At 36.6% G+C, this 20,708-nt stretch overlaps 1 protein-coding gene across 1 annotated transcript in view; it reads right to left on the bottom strand.

Moving 5' to 3' along the window:
* Positions 1 to 593: 593 nt before the first annotated feature.
* Positions 594 to 20,708, bottom strand: part of LOC128659267 (solute carrier family 22 member 13) — a 115,820-nt gene continuing 95,705 nt past the window's right edge. The window contains exons 6-10 of the mRNA XM_053712943.1: positions 18,626 to 18,720; positions 17,023 to 17,237; positions 16,402 to 16,510; positions 3,210 to 3,419; positions 594 to 771 (exon numbers count right to left, since the gene is read on the bottom strand). Of these exons, the coding sequence (XP_053568918.1) occupies positions 678 to 771; positions 3,210 to 3,419; positions 16,402 to 16,510; positions 17,023 to 17,237; positions 18,626 to 18,720 (723 nt within the window). The 3' untranslated portion in view covers positions 594 to 677. The remainder of the gene's footprint in view (positions 772 to 3,209; positions 3,420 to 16,401; positions 16,511 to 17,022; positions 17,238 to 18,625; positions 18,721 to 20,708) is intronic.

Genomic DNA, 20,708 nt, shown 5'->3' with positions numbered 1-20,708 from the left:
TTAATTTTCCTCCTTAATAAATCTATAAAACTCCCATCCAAAGCGCACCAAATATTATTTAAAATAATGACAAATAGCACCAAATCTATTATAGCTAAGCTCTGGAAGTCATGTACACCACCCAACTTGCATATGTGGAGAAGTAGGGTGACAGAGTTAATTGAACTCGAGGAATACGGCTCATACAAAAGTAATACGAGAGATCCCTACATAGAAGCCCAGGTTATTTGGGAACATTTACGTAACAGAAAAGAAATTGAAAGCCCTGAATAGACCCTCTGTAGGTACATAGGAATGAATGACATTCAGTTAAATATTACTTATCTGTGGGAAGTGCACATAATAGTCACAGAATAACATTTAATCGATCCAATTGTATTGCAGCAACTACTTAATAACAGATTTCCCTTAACGTGTTCGAATCTGAAAATATTTACCGTTAATTTAAAAATGAGAAAAATTTTGCTTTGATTTAAACTTATACATGAATCGTATAAGCCTGTTGTTTAAATATTGCAATGTTGTACCATGTAATTCTTACGACTTGTTCTCAATAAAAAAGATTTTGGATTAAAACCATGAAACAAAACATCTTAAAAAGAACTTAATGCTTTTTATTTTTTCATGTGACATTACTGCCTCAATCCAGCCAACCTTTAATTTATCCTCTAAGCAGACTACAGACGAGTGCTTTTCTTGTATTTTGTGTCCAGTTCATGACCATATCCATTTTCATTTATCAGACAGTCTTTTGGAATGTCACTTTGATTACTAAAGAAAAGAAAAAATAAGTAATTAATAAAGACAAAAAATTAACACACTTTGTAGATAATTTGTCTCAGATTTTTGCAGTGCTATGTAATGGCATTTATAAATGATACATTGATTACTTTCTTCATTTGTAAATGATCACATATTTGTTTTTCTCCTGTTATTTAGGGACAGATTACAAGTGGAAGGCAAAATATTGCTTTCGTGAGCTTGCAGTAGCAATAACCAGTCACTTGTAATGGCTGGTTATTTATTCTGTGCCCGCAAGTGGGCAAATTTGCCAGTTTGCAGGCGCGTGATAAATTAGTGCTCCATTTGTAATCTAGCCCTTTATGAAAGTGCATCTATCTACTCAGTACTGACATCGTTCTACAGAAAATGTGTAACTAAGGAGGCAGTTTGACTCAAGTGTTGAAAAAATAAATTTCTTAAAAGCAAAAAACAGAATTTATTTAGTTGTAATGGAAGAAACAACCTGAATACATTTAAACACACACACACACACACACACATATATATATACATATATATATATATATATATATATATATATATATATATATATATATATATATATATATATAATTACATGAAATACACTTAAAAAAGAAAGAGTAAGTGAGTACACAATAATATATACTTACCAAAGTAGGACACGGCAGCACCATATAAAAAATATCGCTTTACTGAGAGAAAACAGCCCCTTGGTCTAACTACCCCTTTACAAATAAAAATCAATAAAAGATACCAAGCAAATACATGTGATAAAGCCTCTATTCCAGCCCTTGAGGGGGAGGGGCGAAACGCGTAATGTTGGAAGTTTATTTTAAGAAGTAAGCTACCTTACCACAGGTTTCGCAAGTGGAGCGCCACGTCAGTCACCAGCATGTAAGTCCGTAAGAAAAGTGAGCTGTATTTTTATGAATAAAATGTTTCATAATTGCTGTCAGTGAGTCTTTGGGTATGCGTGAATTGTAATATGTGAGTTGGGTTTGATTATAGCCTCAATATGAGATTGTTACCTGAATCAGAAAGTTTAGTAAAGATCACATTATACACAAAGGTATGGATAATTTTGTAAGTGGATAAAATCCGATGCGACCGTGGATGAACATTTAGATAAAAAGAATAGAAAGCTAATGGTTACTTATAATGTATTATGTATCATTTAGGACATTCCCTGCAATTCCATCTTTACTTTAAAATATTAAATATTTAAGAAAAAAAAAGCAAAATTTACTCGTGTGCCCCTATTTCTGCTACAGAAGTAAAAAAGGTTAAAAGCTTGGTGATCAATGTGTAAGGAAATAGACAAATAGATGTGAATTTCAGTATAGATTAATTCCACATTATCTTGGTTCACTCTAGTAGCACTCACCAATTAAGCAAATGCACATCTGATAAAGCCTCTATTCCAGTCCTTGAGGGGGAGGGGCGAAACACGTAATGTTGGAAGTTTATTTTCAGAAGTAAGCTACCTTACCACAGGTTTCACAAGTGGAGCACCGCGTCAGTCACCAGCATGTAAGTCCGTAAGAAAAGTGGAAGCCCAAGGAGCATCAGAATCAAGGACCACAGCGACAGGGTAAGCTTAGTGGTTTCAAGTCTTGCAGTGTGGTTTTGGGAAGTCAGGTACATTACAAGCAGTACACCCGCTACAAGGGTGATTGACATTTCGTCTAAACGACCTGTTGATTCGGTTTTCCAGAAAAAGAGCACCTGCTGACAAATCATACCTAGATGGTTACTGGAGCCTGTTGTTTAACACTTAAGTGCCCAAACTTTTTATTCATCTGACTTTCTGTATGCTGGCTTAGGGACATGTTAGCATGTGGGGGTTATAGCAGTTGTCGTATCCGGATGTGTATTTGCTTGGTATCTTTTATTGATTTTTATTTGTAAAGGGGTAGGTAGACTAAGGGGTTGTTTTCTCTCAATAAAGCGATAATTTTTATATGGTGCTGCCAGGTCCTACTTTGGTAAGTGTATATTATTGTGTACTTACTTACTCTTTCTTTTTTAAGTGTATTTCATTTCCATTATAGAACTGTAGCACATACAGGTATATCATCTCTGAATTCATATTTTTATGTCCCTGTGCACCCTAATACATAGAATTTGACCTATATATTACACACACTGTTGTCATAAAGTTAAAGGGACTTGTAAAGAAATTCAAAATATACGTTTTGATGATTCAAAAAGAGCATACAGTTAAAAAAAAAAAAAAAGACTTTCCAATGTACTTCTATCTACAAATCGCTTATCTCTTGGGAAACTGCTGCCGTTTAGTGGTGTGCATATGCACATGCTCCGGAGCCTATTTCAATATGCTGGCTTCAACACCGGATGCCAAGAGAGTAAAGTAAATTTCAGAACAGAGGTAAACTGGAATTATTATTTTTTTATGATGTACATGTCCTTTTAAATTATCATACCTTGTAGTTGTATCATTTTCTTGTGTAAAATCTTGTAAATCTTTGTCTCGTGTTTCTGGTAACAAAAAGCAGAGCACACCACAAATGACAGGTCCACTGCCATAAATAGCCATGGGTATAGCAGAATGATATTTGCTCAGAAGACCAATTAGAGGTGCGAGGATCCCAGCTACACGTGCAGTCATATTGCAGAGCCCCACTCCATTCTGCCTTCAAGTGAACAAAATCATGTAATTGTTTTAAATTCACAATTGTAACCATATGCAGTGGAAGAAATGTGACAGTTTTGCTTTATAATATTTAGTATCATTATTGTTTTTGCTAATAATATTAAAGGGACATGATACCCAAAAGTTGAAGCACATGAAAGTGATACAGCATAGCTGTAAAAAGCTGACTGGAAAATAAGACCTGAGCATCTCTATGTAAAATAGGAAAATATTTTACCTCAAATTTCCTAAGTATTCATAACCCACTGTAAAGTGACTTTAAAGGGATATAGTCTAGTCAAAATTAAACTTTCATAATTCAGAAAGAGCATGCAATTTTAAGCAACTTTCTATTTTACTCCTATTTTCAATTTTTCTTCATTCTCTTGGTATCTTAATTTGAAAAGGCAAGAATGTAAGCTTAGAAGCCAGCACATTTTTGGATCAGCACCTGGGTAGTAGACTAGACTATCCCTTTAAGCAGTCAGTAAGGATGCTTGTTCCAGGACAAGATACGGAGTGTGCATCTATCATGCGCAGGCACAGTCATGTTATTTTCCTATTCAGTTTAAGTAAGTTCTACGAAATCTCATGAGATCACAGCAAAGGCGAAGCATCTCCTCATCACTGCTGATGCTAATTGGCTATTGTTTTGTTTTTTTTTCAACTTTCATCTGGACAGCAGCTGAAGTATAACCATTTACAAAGCCTTTTTTCTGGTGAGCTGAAGAAATTTTGAGGTAAAATATCTTCCTTTTTACATAGAGATGATCTGGTGATAGTTTCTTGTCAGTTTTTTTACAATTATGCTGTATCCATTTCAAGTGATTTAGCATATGAGTATTACGTTCCTTTAATAGAGGTAATAGATATATGATCAGATAGATAGATACATAGATAGATAGATAGATAGATAGATAGATAGATAGATAGATAGATAGATAGATAGATACATACATACAGTGGATATAAAAACAAAATTTATGTAAGGACTTGCCTGATAAATTCATTTCTTTCATATTGGCAAGAGTCCATGAGCTAGTGACGTATGGGATATACAATCCTACCAGGAGGGGCAAAGTTTCCCAAACCTCAAAATGCCTATAAATACACCTCTCACCACACCCACAATTCAGTTTAACGAATAGCCAAGTAGTGGGGTGATAAAGAAAGGAGTAAAAAGCATCAACAAAGGAATTTGGAATAATTGTGCTTTATACAAAAAAATCATAACCACCATAAAAAAGGGTGGGCCTCATGGACTCTTGCCAATATGAAAGAAATTAATTTATCAGGTAAGTTCTTAGATAAATTATGTTTTCTTTCATGTAATTGGCAAGAGTCCATGAGCTAGTGACGTATGGGATATCAAATACCCAAGATGTGGAACTCCACGCAAGAGTCACTAGAGAGGGAGGGATAAAAATAAAATACAGCCATTTTCTGCTGAAAAAAATAATCCACAACCCAAATAATAAGTTTATTCTTTAATGATAAGAAAAACTTAAAACATCAGCAGAAGAATCAAACTGAAACAGCTACCTGAAGAACCTTTCTACCAAAAACTGCTTCCGAAGAAGCAAATACATCAAAATGGTAGAATTTAGTAAATGTATGCAAAGAAGACCAAGTTGCTGTTTTGCAAATCTGATCAACAGAAGCTTCATTCTTAAAAGCTCACGAAGTGAAGACTGATCTAGTAGAATGAGCTGTAATTCTCTGATGCAGGGTCTTACCCGACTCCAAATAAGCTTGACGAATCAAAAGCTTTAACCAAGAAGCCAAGGAAATAGCAGAAGCCTTCTGACCTTTCCTAGGACCAGAAAATAAAACAAATAGACTAGAAGTCTTTCTGAAATCTTTTGTAGCTTCAACATAAAATTTTAAAGCTCTTGCCACATCCAAAGAATGTAAGGATCTTTCCAAAGAATTATTTAGATTAGGACACAAGGAAGGAACAACAATTTCTCTACTAATGTTGTTAGAATTCACAACTTTAGGTAAAAATTGAAAAGAAGTCCACAAAACCACCTTATCCTGAAGAAAAATCAGAAAAGGAGATTCACAAGAAAGAGCAGATAGTTCAGAAACTCTTCTAGCAGAAGAGATAGCCAGAAGGAACAACACTTTCCAAGAAAGTAGTTTAATGTCCAAAGAATGCATAGGCTCGAATGGAGGAGCCTTTAACGCCTTGAAAACCAAATTGAGACTCCAAGGAGGAGAAATTGATTTAATGACAGGCTTAATACGAACTAAAGCCTGTACAAAACAGTGAATATCAGGGAGTTTAGCAATCTTTCTGTGAAATAAAACTGAAAGAGCAGAGATTTGTCCTTTCAAGGAACTTGCAGATAAACCTTTATCCAAACCATCCTGAAGAAACTGTAAAATTCTTGGAATTCTAAAAGAGTGCCATAAAAATTTATGAGAAGAACACCATGAAATATAAGTCCTCCAAACTCGATAGTAAATCTTCCTGGAAACAGATTTACGAGCTTATAGTATTAATCACTGAGTCAGAGTCAGAGAAACCTCTATGACTTAAAACTAAGTGTTCAATTTCCATACCTTCCATACCTTCAAATTTAATGATTTGAGATCCTGATGGAAAAACGGACCTTGAGACAGTAGGTCCGGCCTTAACGGAAGTGGCCAAGATTGGCAACTGGACATCCAAACAAGATTTGCATACCAAAACCTGTGTGGCCATGCTGGAGCCACCAGCAACACAAACGATTGTTCCTGCATGATTTTGGAAATCACTCTTGGAAGAAGAACTAGAGGTGGAAAGATGTAAGCAGGATAATAATTCCATGGAATGGTTAGCGCATCCACTGCTTCCGCCTGAACATACCTGGACCTGGATAGGTATCTGGGAAGTTTCTTGTTCAGATGAGAGCCATCAAATCTATTTCTGGAAGACCCCAGATCTGGACAATCTGAGAGAACACATCTGGATGGAGAGACCACTCCCCTGGATGTAAAGTCTGATGGCTGAGATAATCCGCCTCCCAATTGTCTACACCTGGGATATGAACCGCAGAGATTAGACAGGAGCTAGATTCCGCCCAAACAAGTATCCGAGATACTTCTTTCATAGCTTGTGGACTGTGAGTCCCACCCTGATGATTGGCATATGCCACCGTCGTGATATTGTCTGTCTGAAAACAAATGAACAGTTCTCTCTTTAACAGAGGCCAAAACTTAAGAGCTCTGAAATATTGATTGGTAATCTCGCCTCTTGAGATTTTCAAACCCCTTGTGCTGTCAGAGAACCCCAAACAGCTCCCCAACCTGAAAGACTTGCATCTGTTGTGATCACAGTCCAGGTTGACCGAACAAAAGAAGCCCCTTGAACTAAACGTTGGTGATTTAACCACCACGTCAGTGTGTGTCGAACATTGGGATTTAAGGATATTAGTTGTGATATCTTTGTATAATCCCGGCACCATTGATTCAGTATACAAAGCTGGAGAGGTCTCATGTGAAAACGATCAAAAGGAATCGTGTCCGATGCTGCAGTCATGAGGCCTAAAACTTCCATGCACATAGCCACTGGAGGGAATGACTGAGACTGAAGGTGCCGACATGCTGCAACCAATTTCAAACGTCTCTTGTCTGTTAGAGACAGAGTCATGGACACTGAATCTATCTGGAAACCTAAAAAGGTGACCCTTGTCTGAGGAATCAAGAAACTTTTTGGTAAATTGATCCTCCAACCATGTTTTCGAAGAAACAACACTAGTTGATTTGTGTGAGATTCTGCAGAACGTAAAGACTGAGCTAGTACCAAGATATCGTCCAAATAAGGAAACACCGCAATACCCTGTTCTCTGATTACAGAGAGTAGGGCACCTAGAACCTTTGAAAAGATTCTTGGAACTGTTGCTAGGCCATAAGGAAGAGCAACAAACTGGTAATGCTTGTCTAGAAAAGAGAATCTCAGGAACCGGTAATGTTCTGGATGAATCGGAATATGAAGGTAAGCATCCTGCAAGTCTATTGTAGACATATATGCCTAGATTTAGAGTTCTGCGGTAGCCGTCAAAAGCAGCATTAAGGGCTCCTAACGCTGCTTTTGGCCGCCCGCAGGTATTTAGAGTCGTGTAGGTAAAGGGCTAATGCTCACTTTCAAGCCGCAACTTTTCCATACCGCAGATACCCTTATGCCAATTGCGTATCCTATCTTTTCAATGGGAACTTCCTAACGCTGGTATATAGAGTCTTGGCTGAAGTGATTGTTACACCTCTACCGACAAGACTCCTACCGCCCATGGAAAGGCTGTAGTTAAGAGCTTTATGGGCTAACGCTGTTTTATAAAGCTCTTAACTACAGTGCTCTAAAGTACACTAACACCCATAAATTACCTATGTACCCCTAAACCGAGGTCCCCCACATCGCTGACACTATAATAATTATTCTTAACCCCTAATCTGCCGACCGCACATCGCCGCCACCTACATTATCCCTATGAACCCCTAATCTGCTGCCCCTAACATCGCCAACACCTACATTATATTTATTAACCCCTAATCTGCCCCCCCAACTACACTTATTAACCCCTAATCTGCCGACCGGACCTCGCCGCCACTATAATAAATGTATTAACCCCTAAACCGCCGCACTCCCGCCTCGCAAACCATATAATAAATAGTATTAACCCCTAATCTGCCCTCCCTAACATCGCCGCCACCTAACTTCAAGTATTAACCCCTAATCTGCCGACCGGACATCAACGCTACTATAATAAATGTATTAACCCCTAAAGTTAAGTCTAACCCTAACACCCCCCTAAATTAAATATAATTTTAATCTAACAAAATAAATTAAATCTTATTAAATAAATGAATCCTATTTAAAGCTAAATACTTATCTGTAAAATAAACCCTAATATAGCTACAATATAACTCATAATTATATTGTAGCTATTTTAGGAATTATATTTATTTTACAGGCAACTTTGTATTTATTTTAACTAGGTACAATAGCTATTAAATAGTTATTAACTATTTAATAGCTACCTAGTTAAAATAATTACAAAATTACCTGTAAAATAAATCCTAACCTAAGTTACAATTAAACCTAACACTACACTATCATTAAATTAATTAAATAAATTACCTACAATTAATTACAATTAAATAAACTAAACTAAATTACAAAAAAAAAAACACTAAATTACAAAAAATAAAAAAAGATTACAAGCATTTTAAACTAATTACACCTAATCTAAGCCCCCTAAAAAAAATAAAAAAGCCCCCCAAAATAAAAAATTCCCTACCCTATTCTAAAATACAAAAGTAATCAGCTCTTTTACCAGCCCTTAAAAGGGCTTTTTGCGGGGCCTTACCCCAAAGTAATCAGCTCTTTTGCCTGAAAATAAAATACAATCCCCCCCCAACATTACAAACCACCATCCACATACCCCTACTCTAACCCACCCAAACCCCCCTTAAAAAAACTATCGCTAACCCCCTGAAGATCATCCTACCTTGAGTCGTCTTCACTCAGCCGAGCCGAATTCTTCATCCAAGGTGCGCAGAGGGGGTCCATCATCCGGTAGAAGTCTTCATCCAAGTGGGGCAAGAAGAGGTCCTTCATCCGGTAGAAGTGTTCATCCAGGCGGCGTCTTCAATCTTCATCCATCCGGAGTGGAGCGGAGCCATCTTCAACGGAGCCGACGCGGAGCCATCCTCTTCTACCGACGGACTAACGACGAATGAAGGTTCCTTTAAGGGACGTCATCCAAGATGGTGTCCCTTCAATTCCGATTGGCTGATAGAATTCTATCAGCCAATCGGAATTAAGGTAGGAAAAATCTGATTGGCTGATTCAATCAGCCAATCAGATTCAAGTTCAATTCAATTGGCTGATCCAATCAGCCAATCAGATTGAGCTTGCATTCTATTGGCTGTTCCGATCAGCCAGTAGAATGCAAGCTCAATCTGATTGGCTGATTGGATCAGCCAATCGGATTGAACTTGAATCTGATTGGCTGATTGAATCAGCCAATCAGATTTTTCCTACCTTAAATCCGATTGGCTGATAGAATTCAATCAGCCAATCGGAAATGAAGGGACGCCATCTTGGATGACATCCCTTAAAGGAACCTTCATTCGTCATTAGTCCTTCGGTAGAAGAGGATGGCTCCGCGTCGGCTCCGTTGAAGATGGCTCCGCTCCGGATGGATGAAGATTGAAGACGCCGCCTGGATGAACACTTCTACCGGATGGAGGATCTCTTCTTGCCCCGCTTGGATGAAGACTTCTACCGGATGATGGACCTCCTCTGCGCACCTTGGATGAAGAATTTGGCTCGGCTGAGTGAAGACGACTGAAGGTAGGATGATCTTCAGGGGATTTTTTAAGGGGGGTTTGGGTGGGTTAGAGTAGGGGTATGTAGGTGGTGGGTTGTAATGTTGGGGGGGAGATTGTATTTTATTTTCAGGCAAAAGAGCTGATTACTTTGGGGCAAGGCCCCGCAAAAAGCCCTTTTAAGGGCTGGTAAAAGAGCTGATTACTTTTGTATTTTAGAATAGGGTAGGGAATTTTTTATTTTGGGGGGCTTTTTTATTTTTTTAGGGGGCTTAGATTAGGTGTAATTAGTTTAAAATGCTTGTAATCTTTTTTTATTTCTTGTAATTTAGTGGGGTTTTTTGTAATTTAGTTTAGTTTATTTAATTTTAATTAATTGTAGGTAATTTATTTAATTAATTTAATGATAGTGTAGTGTTAGGTTTAATTGTAACTTAAGTTAGGATTTATTTTACAGGTAATTTTGTAATTATTTTAACTAGGTAAACTAACAATGCTATATAAGTCAGAATCCAAATCTTGTTGCGCTAAATTCTCCAACCAAAAATTTGAAGCAGCTCCAACATCAGCCAAAGTAATTGCAGGCCTAAGGAGATGACCTGAATATAAATAGGCTTTCCTTAGAAAAGATTCAAGCTTCCTATCTAAAGGATCTTTAAAGGAAGTACTATCTTCCATAGGAATAGTAGTTCGTTTGGCAAGAGTAGAAATAGCCCCATCAACTTTGGGGTTCTTTTCCCAAAACTCTATTGAAACTGTTGGTAAAGGATACAATTTTTTAAACCTTGCAGAAGGATTAAAAGGAGTACCCGGCTTATTCCATTCCTTAGAAATCATATCAGAAATAGCATAGGAAAAACCTCTGGAGTAACCACAGGAGGTTTAAAAACAGAATTTAAACGTTTACTGGTTTTAATATTAAGAGGACTAGTTTCCTCAATATCCAAAGTAATTAACACTTCTTTTAATAAAGAGCGCATATATTCCATTTTAAATAAATAAGAAGATTTGTCAGTGTCAATATCTGAGGGAGCATCTTCTGAATCAGATAGATCCTCATCAGAAGTGGATAATTAATTATGTTGTCGGTCATCTGAAATTTCATCAACCTTATGAGAAGTTTTAAAAGACCTTTTACGTTTATTAGAAGGCGGAAATGCAGACAAAGCCTTCAGAATAGAATCAGAAACAAACTCTTTAAAATTCACAGGTATATCATGTACATTAGAGGTTGAAGGAACTACAACTGGCAATGTACTATTACTTATGGAAATATTCTCTGCATGTAAAAGTTTATCATGACAACTATTACAAATGACATTAGGAGATATAATCTCCACAATTTTACAGTAAATGCACTTAGCTTTGGTAGAACCGATGTCAGGCAGCAAATTTCCAGTAGATACTTCTGAGGCAGGATCAGATTGAGACATCTTGCAGAATGTAAAAGAAAAAACAACATATAAAGCAAAATTATCAATTTCCTTATATGACAGTTTCAGGAATGGGAAAAAATGCAAATAGCATAGCCCTCTGACATAGAGAAAGGCAAGAGGCAAACAGCAATGGAGTAATAAATAATGTAAAAAATTTGGCGCCAAGTATGACGCACAACATAACTAATGACGCAACCCTGTGTGAACGACCCGGCGTCATCTACAACGCCGGAAGTGACGAACTTGCGTCAACAAACGTGCCTTCCCGTGCCAAAAATTCTCGCGCCAAAAATGACGCAATAAAGAGTAGCATTTTACGCACCCACGAGCCTAATCCAGCCCGCAATTTAAAACAAAGTAGTCAATTGAAAAAAAGACTAAACCCCAGGTAAGAAAAAAATATTTCTTACTATTTACTTTCCCCAAATATGAAACTGACAATCTGCAAAAGGAAATACATGAACCTGACTCAAGGCAAATATGAGTACAATACATATATTTAAAACTTTATATTAATGCATAAAGTGCCAAACCATAGCTGAGGTGTCTTAAGTAATAAAAAACATACTTACCAAAAGACACCCATCCACATATAGCAGATAGCCAAACCAGTACTGAAACAGTTATCAGTAGATGTAATGGTATATGAGAGTATATCGTCGATCTGAAAAGGGAGGTAGGAGATGAATCTCTACGACCGATAACAGAGAACCTATGAAATTGACCCCCGTTAGGAAAATCACTGCATTCAATAGGTGATACTCTCCGCGTCCCTCTGACATTCGCTGTACTTTGAGAGGAATCAGGCTTCAAAATGCTGAGAAGCGCATGTCAACATAGAAATCTTAGCACAAACTTACTTTACCACCTCCATAGGAGGAAAAGTTTGTAAAACTGAATTGTGGGTGTGGTGAGGGGTGTATTTATAGGCATTTTGAGGTTTTGGAAACTTAGCCCCTCCTGGTAGGATTGTATATCCCATACATCACTAGCTCATGCACTCTTGCCAATTACATGAAAGAAAAGTGCACACACTATTATGACATTGCAGGTTTTTTAAATATGAAGACAGAATTAACAACAATGTAAATGTCAGACTTTTTCCATCTGTAACGTGATCTTCAAACAAACAAAAATCCAGAGAAAAAACAAATAGTTAAAAACAAATCCAACAAATTCTTTGTGGAAGCACCTTTTATTACAGAATCAAGTCTTTGCGAATAAGTCTCTGTTAACTTTTCACATCTAGACTTTGGAATTTATCCCACTTTTCTTTGCAAAAAAAGTTTGAGTTCTCTCAAATTGCAAAGGGATCTCCTGTGTACAGCTCTCTTTGGGGTTTTTTCAATGATTTTTCATCTGGATTGAGGTGTGTGTTTATGACTGGGCCATTCCAAGACTTTATTTTCTTTTCTGAAGCCATGCCTTGGTCGACTTGGATCTATCTTTGGGTCATTGTCATGTTGAAATGTGAAATTCCACTTCATCTTCAGCTTTTTGACAGAGGCCAGCAAGTTTTATGACAAAATATATTGATATGAGGAGCTATTAATTATCCCATCTATCTTGATGAAAAGGAGCCCCAAAGCATGATGCTACCACAACCATGCTACACAATCAGTATGGTGTTCTTTGGATGATGAGCTTTATTGGTTTTGCACCAAACATATCTTACCATTGAGGCCAAAAAGTTCAAACTTTGTCTCATAAGACCATAGCACATTTCCAACATGGTTTGGGGTGATTTAATTAATGTTTTTGCATAATTTAGATGGGCTTAGACGTTCCTTTTTGTAAGAAAGGTTTCCGTCTTGCCACCCTACCCCAAAGGCCAGACATGTGCAGAATACTAGAGTTGATGGTCACATGCAAGGAGTGAACAGTACCTCAGTGTTGCTGTTGGCCTCTGGTTAGCCTGATAAGTTTCTCCTTGTCCTCTCATCAAATTTGGAGGGTAGGCCTGTTCTTTGCAATGTCTCATTTCTCCACTTATTGATGCAGACTAAATGGCTCTCTCAGTAGGATGCAACCTCAAACACTAAAGCAAATCCTACAGCAACAGCTGACTTTAATCAGAATCACTTTCATTGATGGCAGTTGTATGCTATGTACCTACAGGCATGATTTAGAATGTGATTGGTTAACTGTGAACACAGCTAGAGTAGACTTATGCAAGCAGGGTGTCAGGGTTTTTTATTTAAAATGTTCCTAATAATTAACTATTTGATTTTATTTCCTCTGGATTTTTGTTGGTTGGAAGATCACATTACAGATGGAAAAAGTCTGACATTTACATTGTTGTCATTTCTATCTTTACATTTACGTTGTGTTAGAAATTAGAATTTTGCGCTCTTAGGTTTATGCTCGAATTACGAGTTGAAAGTAAACAGTTTTTGCTCTTGCGGTAATCTGACAAGCACAAAAATCCAAAGTTAGAATATCATGTATTCCTGTATTCCCCCATAGAAGTCAAAGGAGAAAAAAAAAAGTGGTGAAAACACAATCGCATATTCTCATTTGCGCTAAACCGATGAGAAAATATGTATATTTCATATTTCAATGTTCTTTACATAACAGAATATGTTCTATTTATTCATAAATACATATTTCTATATAAATCTGATGGTATTTTGGTACAATATATATCTATACCTGTATCTTTACATGATTATATATAGGTATAGATATGTACATATATATTTAGAAATATCTATTTCGAAATACTTAGAACATATTCTGCTATGTTCAAAACATTGGAATGTGAAATATTTACAGTTAATACATATTTAAATACATATTTAAAGCCTTTATTAAAAATAAAACTTGCATAAATATGTTATTACATGTTTTCATCTACTTAACGGCAAATGGCTCCAATGCACTTATATGTGTGTGTGTATATATATATATATATATATATATATATATATATATATATATATATATATATATATATATATATATATATATATATATATATATATATATATATATATATATATATATATATACAGTATATATATGTGTGTGTGAGTGTACATATGTATTTATGTTTTTATATTTGTATATATGTCAGTAAATACCCATGCAGGTATAACTTGCTTCACTAATTCAGCACTAATATGGAGCTGACGTTCAACCTCCAAGGAATTTGAAACAGTACTGTAACTGTACTCATCGTGAGATTGCGAGAAAGGCGACCATTTTGTTATGCGCAGTTCGGTCTGTTTACAGCATTGCAGTGCGCTCCGTGTCTCAGTGTCATAGTCTGGCAAATTTTATTACTATTTTACAGGTGATGCACAGTTTTTTTATTAAATAATAATCGAATATTGTACTGTACTGTGCTAGTGTTAAAGGGATATTCCAGTCAAAATTTAAATGCACATTGATTTATTACATCTTTGAATAGAAAGATATTTACAATATATATGTATTGGCAAAATGCTTCTAGCAAAACTTATCACTGTTTTAGTGTGAAAATTTTTCTCTGCACGTGCATGTGAAGCATAGCTAGATATTGTCACTACACCCACATCCTAAATAATGCAGCTGCTCAGATCATCACTGGGGCTTGTATCATGTCAGCAATTAGCAAATTGAGTTATTACCAGATGGTACAAGTACCTTAGGCTCTCTGAGCAAGTGCTGTGTTTAAAATGCTGGTGCACTGTGCATACTTAAATACACTTTTGAAACAGCTATAGCTTTTATTAGAAGCATTTTTGCTAATGCATGTATATTACTAAATTTCTTCTGTTCATTACCGAAATGCACCCATGTGGTTTCCAATTTTGGCTGGAATATCCTTTTAAGCTAAACTTAGCGATATTGCACACCTAATTTATGTTAGCTCAAACATGTTTTCCCAGTTTTAAACACACTGACAAGTGAAAAGAAAGCTAAAACCGCCTTGTTTCACTTTAGAGCGGGGCTCCGGTCCCTAACCCGCTGTATGAGCGAGGTATACCCGTATACACATATAAATACATAAATACATATGATTAGTTATTTAGACATGTACATGTATGTGTCTTAATTTTAACGCCCTTTGCCAGCCTTTTTTTTTTTTAATACCTGAGACCTCATATATTTGAGCTTTTAGAACTTGTGTGCAATATTCTTTTCTAATCATTTTTATTAGATAGCATTATGATGAGTGTAACTGTACTTTGTAATGTATTTATTATGCGTTTTGTAACACTTTTGGGGTGAGTAGTGTGTGTTGGAAGACTCTGACTGACATGAACTGGAGGCGGATCATCTCAGGAATTTGCCGGGTGGTGATGTCACACGCCAGCACAGACGAACTTAAACTGAGTGACTGGATTAAGCTCCTGATTCCCTCTGTGTCATTGCTTTTACCGTGTAGATATTTTATGTGTTTGTGAGTAGATTGAGTGTGATTTATTAAACCTTGTTGTTTTTAATTTCGCACTATTGTGGGCTTTTGCGTGTTTCCCTTTGCGCTTTTAGATTGGAGATTGATGGTCTGTTTAGCTGCATTTGGAACGAAGCAGCATTGGGAAGCTTGAAGCTCAAATACGGCTCTTTGATATATAACAGTAACTAGTTCACATCAAGAATAGCTGCGTATAATCTGTATTTAAATACGACTGTTTTATTCTTTTGGGGAATTGGAACATTGCGCTCTCTCTCCTTTTGTTTTCTTGTGACACTTTTATGTTTCGCGAAACAGTTAACTACAGCTCTGAAGTCGCGGTAATGATTCTAGCATAAATTGTGATAACGCTCACACGATCGTGTTTACTTTAAATAATACGGGCAATAAGCCTAATGAGTGCAAACCCTTGCAATATACCCCTTATCACTTTGGCGCAAACGTTTGCACTGCACTCTTTATCTAGCCCAATATATCTGGAGAACATAGGGATGGGAAGGCATCATGTCACAAAACAACCCTTCAAAATTTGCTGCCCACCCCCACCAAAATCCTACTCTCCCAAGCACTTGCTTAGTTGTCCTAGGTCAAAATATGCCCCTGATCCAGTATAATATACTTAGGATACTCAGACATGACTGTTGTCTAGAAGAGCATGCAACTTCCTCCCCAGCCCCCTTCTGCCAGCTTCATGACACATAAGTGGGCACTCTGTGTGTTGCAAATGGAGACTGGCTGAATATTTCTGTTAAATGATACCAGATGTAGAACTGTAAAATGCCTCTATGGTACATACACAAATATCTGAGCAAATATATATATGAACTTACCTAATAACTGTAGGGAATAATTCTGCCGTATAAACGTAACAAGTGGAAAATGACGATGCAATTGAGAACTTTCCAATCACTGCTAGAGCTGTTGTTACAACAGGTAAATCTGCAATTAAATTAGCTAGAGCTGTAATTACAACAGGTAAATCTGCAAATAAATTATGTGCATATAGTCAGAAAGAGCAGAACTCATGTTCATATCAAGCTGTTGTTATTTCTGTGTAAGAAATAGATAAACTAAGCTAGGCAAAGGAGCATACACACATCCTAAAGGGATACTAAACCCAAATATTTTCTTTCATGATTCAGATAGTGCATGCAATTTTAAGCAACTTTCTAATTTACTTCTATCATCAAATGTTCTTCGTTCTCTTGCAATCTTTATTTAAAAAGCAGTAATCTATGCTTAGGAGCCGTCCCATTTTATGTTCAGCACCCTGGATAGAGCTTGCTTATTGGTGGCTACATTTACAATACACAGATCTTTTACACGTCTTTTTTTTTTTCAGTTTTTCATTTAATTTAAATAGGAGAACAACCCCCCACATACAAATAAAGTAGAAATCAACCAAAAACATCAATATCATATTCTATAGAACTAAACTGTTTTAAACTTACCCTTTGGAATTGCTGTAATTATCAAGCACATGGCACCACCCAGTAATAGACTGGATGCCTGGCTTAGCTTCCTTCCCAATATCTGTACCATAAACATGGATCCAGCACGAGCAGGAATTTCCACAGCTCCAAAAATAAGTTGAGTGAGGTAAATATCCAGTCCAAAGCTTCCTACATTGAGACTCAGCCCATAATATACAAGACCATTCACAAACCTGGAGGTAGAAGTATACACAACATTTTTATATTGTTTGTATATCTTATTATAATATAGATATAAATATATAAAGTTAAAAAAATGAATCTATCATTTTTTTAAATCTATTTTTCATTTTATTTAAAGGGATTTACTGTACATATATTGAGCTAGCTCCCAGTACTGCATTAATGCTCTGGAGTTGACTTTCACTATATATTAAGCTCCTTTAAACACATAGTTAAAATAAAGTGATAGTGCAATAGTAAAATGCTCTGATCTGATGTTGAGAGTCAGTTTATTCCAGTAGCATATACCTAATATGATCTATGACTTCTTTTCTATATGGTCTGGGGTTGATTTATGGTGGTTTGATGGCTGAGGGTGTCTGGGAGGTGCTTGGCAAGGGAACATGTCTTTCAGATACTAAAGACCCCTTTTGTAGACAGCCCAGTGGATCATAAAGAATAACCTGGATGTGTTACATTGTTTTATAGGTAACCAATGTAGCTTCCTCTGTTCTGCTATGGGTTCAAACTTTTGCTTAGACACAAGCATTTTGATGAGAAAGGTTTTCCTTTAAGAAAGAAATACATCAAATTTACACTACTCAATATTGATGCAGAAATTTCATTGTCAGCTGATTAATTACTGTCTCAGCCAATAAGCATGTGAGCTTCACTTTTGTTCTTGACAATCAAGATCACATTAAAAAAAATGTAAAAAAATGCCTTTTGTGCTGCTGCCGGCTTGTAACAGTAGCACTTGCTACTACTTCAACTGTGTAGATGCTCCACTTCCATAGAAAATAGTGGACAAATGGATTTTTAATCCTAAACAACCCCATGAATGAATATTATTCAAAAATAATTGTGACTAACAATTTTTTAAAGATAATTTTTATGCCTGTGCACATTTTTCTTTCCACTGGTTATTCTAGTCTTAGTTGCAATTAAAGAAATTTTAAACTATCATTATCATTTACGGTCATCATATATCCAGCTATATTAGATAAACTCTCTCTTTGATGCTCCTTATACCATCTTTATTACAGGGATCTTAAAGGGATATGAAACCCAAACATTTTCTTTTGTGATTCAGACAGAGAACGCACTTTGTATTTAATTCTATTATTACATTTGCTTTGTTCCTATGATATTCTTTGTTGAAAAGATACCTTGGTAGGTATCTGGAGCATATTCTTGCAAAATTGCTGCTATATAATGCTCCAGACACGTGCATGCTCCTGGGCTTAAGTCTCTGCTTTTCAATGAAAGACACTAAGGGAACAAAGAAAATTTGATAATAGAAGTGAATTAGAAAATGTTTGGGTTTCATGTCTCTTAACACTTAAAATGTCCTATTTATTTTAAATTCAATCAGCAGAAAATATGAAAGACAACTTACCATACAAAACACATAATGAAAGTTATTTTTCTGAGCTTTTGACTCCTGAAAAGGTCTGTCATGTTTGCAGATTTAGTTATTTTGTCTTCGTGTAACTTTAAAAATAAGATTTAAAAAAAAAAAGATTTTCCATTTTTGTTACAAATAATATTGTTTAATTAACATTCTATTTTACAGACCAATAAATAAACACAGATAATAGTAATAATATTTTACACAGTTTTGACCTATTAAATGTATAATTTGAACCGAATGATACCAGTTTGGTACAGAAAGCCAAGCAAATAATTATACATCCCTTAGGGAGTGTCATATATCATCTGATATAAAATTGTCTATAAAGCCTTGATGATCAAAGGTTCTTCTGCTTGGCGAGAAATTATATTGCAGACTTTACCACTGAATTCTTTAAGAAAAAGGGTGGAACCTGGAAGTCCCAGAGAGATGAGAGATGCCTCCTATAAATCTCTCCACTTAGATGAGATGATATAAAATAATCCTCCAGCACTAAGTGAAAATGATCAAAAATTCCAGTGCCAGATTACAAGTGGAGCACAATTTAACACTCCCGCGCAAGTGTTAACTGCACTTGAAGAAAGCTTTTTACACGCGTTGGATTCAGCTGGTAATATGAGTTCAAAGTAAATTATTTTTCTCACTCTCTAACAGACGTGCATAAAAAGCTGAACTTGCAATATCACGTGCACAATAACGTATTCCGACATAGTCAATGGAACAAAAAAAGTGGGAAAAAACCTAACACCATACTCAAGCGCACACCTGATCCCATATTCTCAAGTGCGCTAATTTAACATGAAATTATGAATATTTCACATTCTAATGTCCTTCACATAGAATATGTTCTATTGACCTGATCTTTAGCTATCAATGCACTCTCTCAAACTTCACAAACTCCCCCTTTCCTCTTTCTGACCACCATCTCCTTACTTGCAACATATCATCCCTCCCTACAACTCTCCCTCCTTCTACTCCTCACACTAAACTTCACAAAAGCATTATGTCATTAGATCAGCAACAGCTTGCTAATTCCCTTGAACCTCTCCTCTCATCCTTCTCCTCCTTTTTCTGCCCTGACCAATCTATCTGTCACTATAATTCCACCCTTACATCCGTTCTTGACAATCTGGCCCCCATAGCTCGGAAATAACACACTCATCCGCAGCCCTGGCATACTCCTCTGACACGGTACCTAGGCAGATGTTGCCATACTGCTGAGCGGCACTGGAGAAAATCTCGGAGTTCAGCTGATTTTCTTCATTACAAATTCATCTTGAACTCCTACTATTCTGCCCTTAATCTCCATAAGCAACACTACTTCTCTACTCTTATGTCTAATCTTTCTTCAAACCCAAAACATCTTTTCTCCACTTTCAATACTCTTCTCTGCCCTCCCCCACCTCCTAATACAACTTCTCTGTCAGTTCAAGACTTTGCCAGCCACTTCATTTACAAAATCTACTCCATTAGAAACAAAATCAGCTCTCAACATAATTCCATTTTCTCACCCCCTAAAATGCTCTCAATCAACCACAACCCACATAACCTTAAACTTAGCTCATTTTCCCCTGTTACTGAGGAAGAAGTTTCGGCACTTATACTGCGTTCTCACCTCACTACCTGTCCCCTTCACCCTATCCCCTTCATAGCTACAACCCTCCCTCTCTACTTCCATTACCCCTATAGTCACACACATTTTCAACCTCTCCCTCAGCACCAGTATATTTCCCTCATCTCTGAAACATGCACTAGTCACACCTATCTTCAAAAAACCTTTCCTTGATCCTATCTCCCCATCCAACTACCACCCTATTTCCCTCCTCCCTTTTGCCTCAAAGCTTCTTGAAAAACTAGTATATGCACGCCTATCCCATTTCCTTACATCAAACTCCCTCCTTGACCCACTGCAATCTGGATTTCTTCCCCATCACTCCACAGAGACAGCAATTGCTCTAAACCCTCCAATCCTTCGGCATCTGTGACACAGCCCTCTCGTGGCTCTCTTCCTACCTGTCAAACCGTACCTTTAGTGTAGCCTTCTCTGGGGCCTCCTCTGCCCCGTCAC

Source organism: Bombina bombina, chromosome 5, assembly GCF_027579735.1.
Source record: "Bombina bombina isolate aBomBom1 chromosome 5, aBomBom1.pri, whole genome shotgun sequence".
NCBI lineage: Eukaryota > Metazoa > Chordata > Amphibia > Anura > Bombinatoridae > Bombina > Bombina bombina.
The sequence above is the reverse complement of the archived record's forward strand: the minus strand, read 5'-3'. Positions and strand labels throughout refer to the sequence as shown.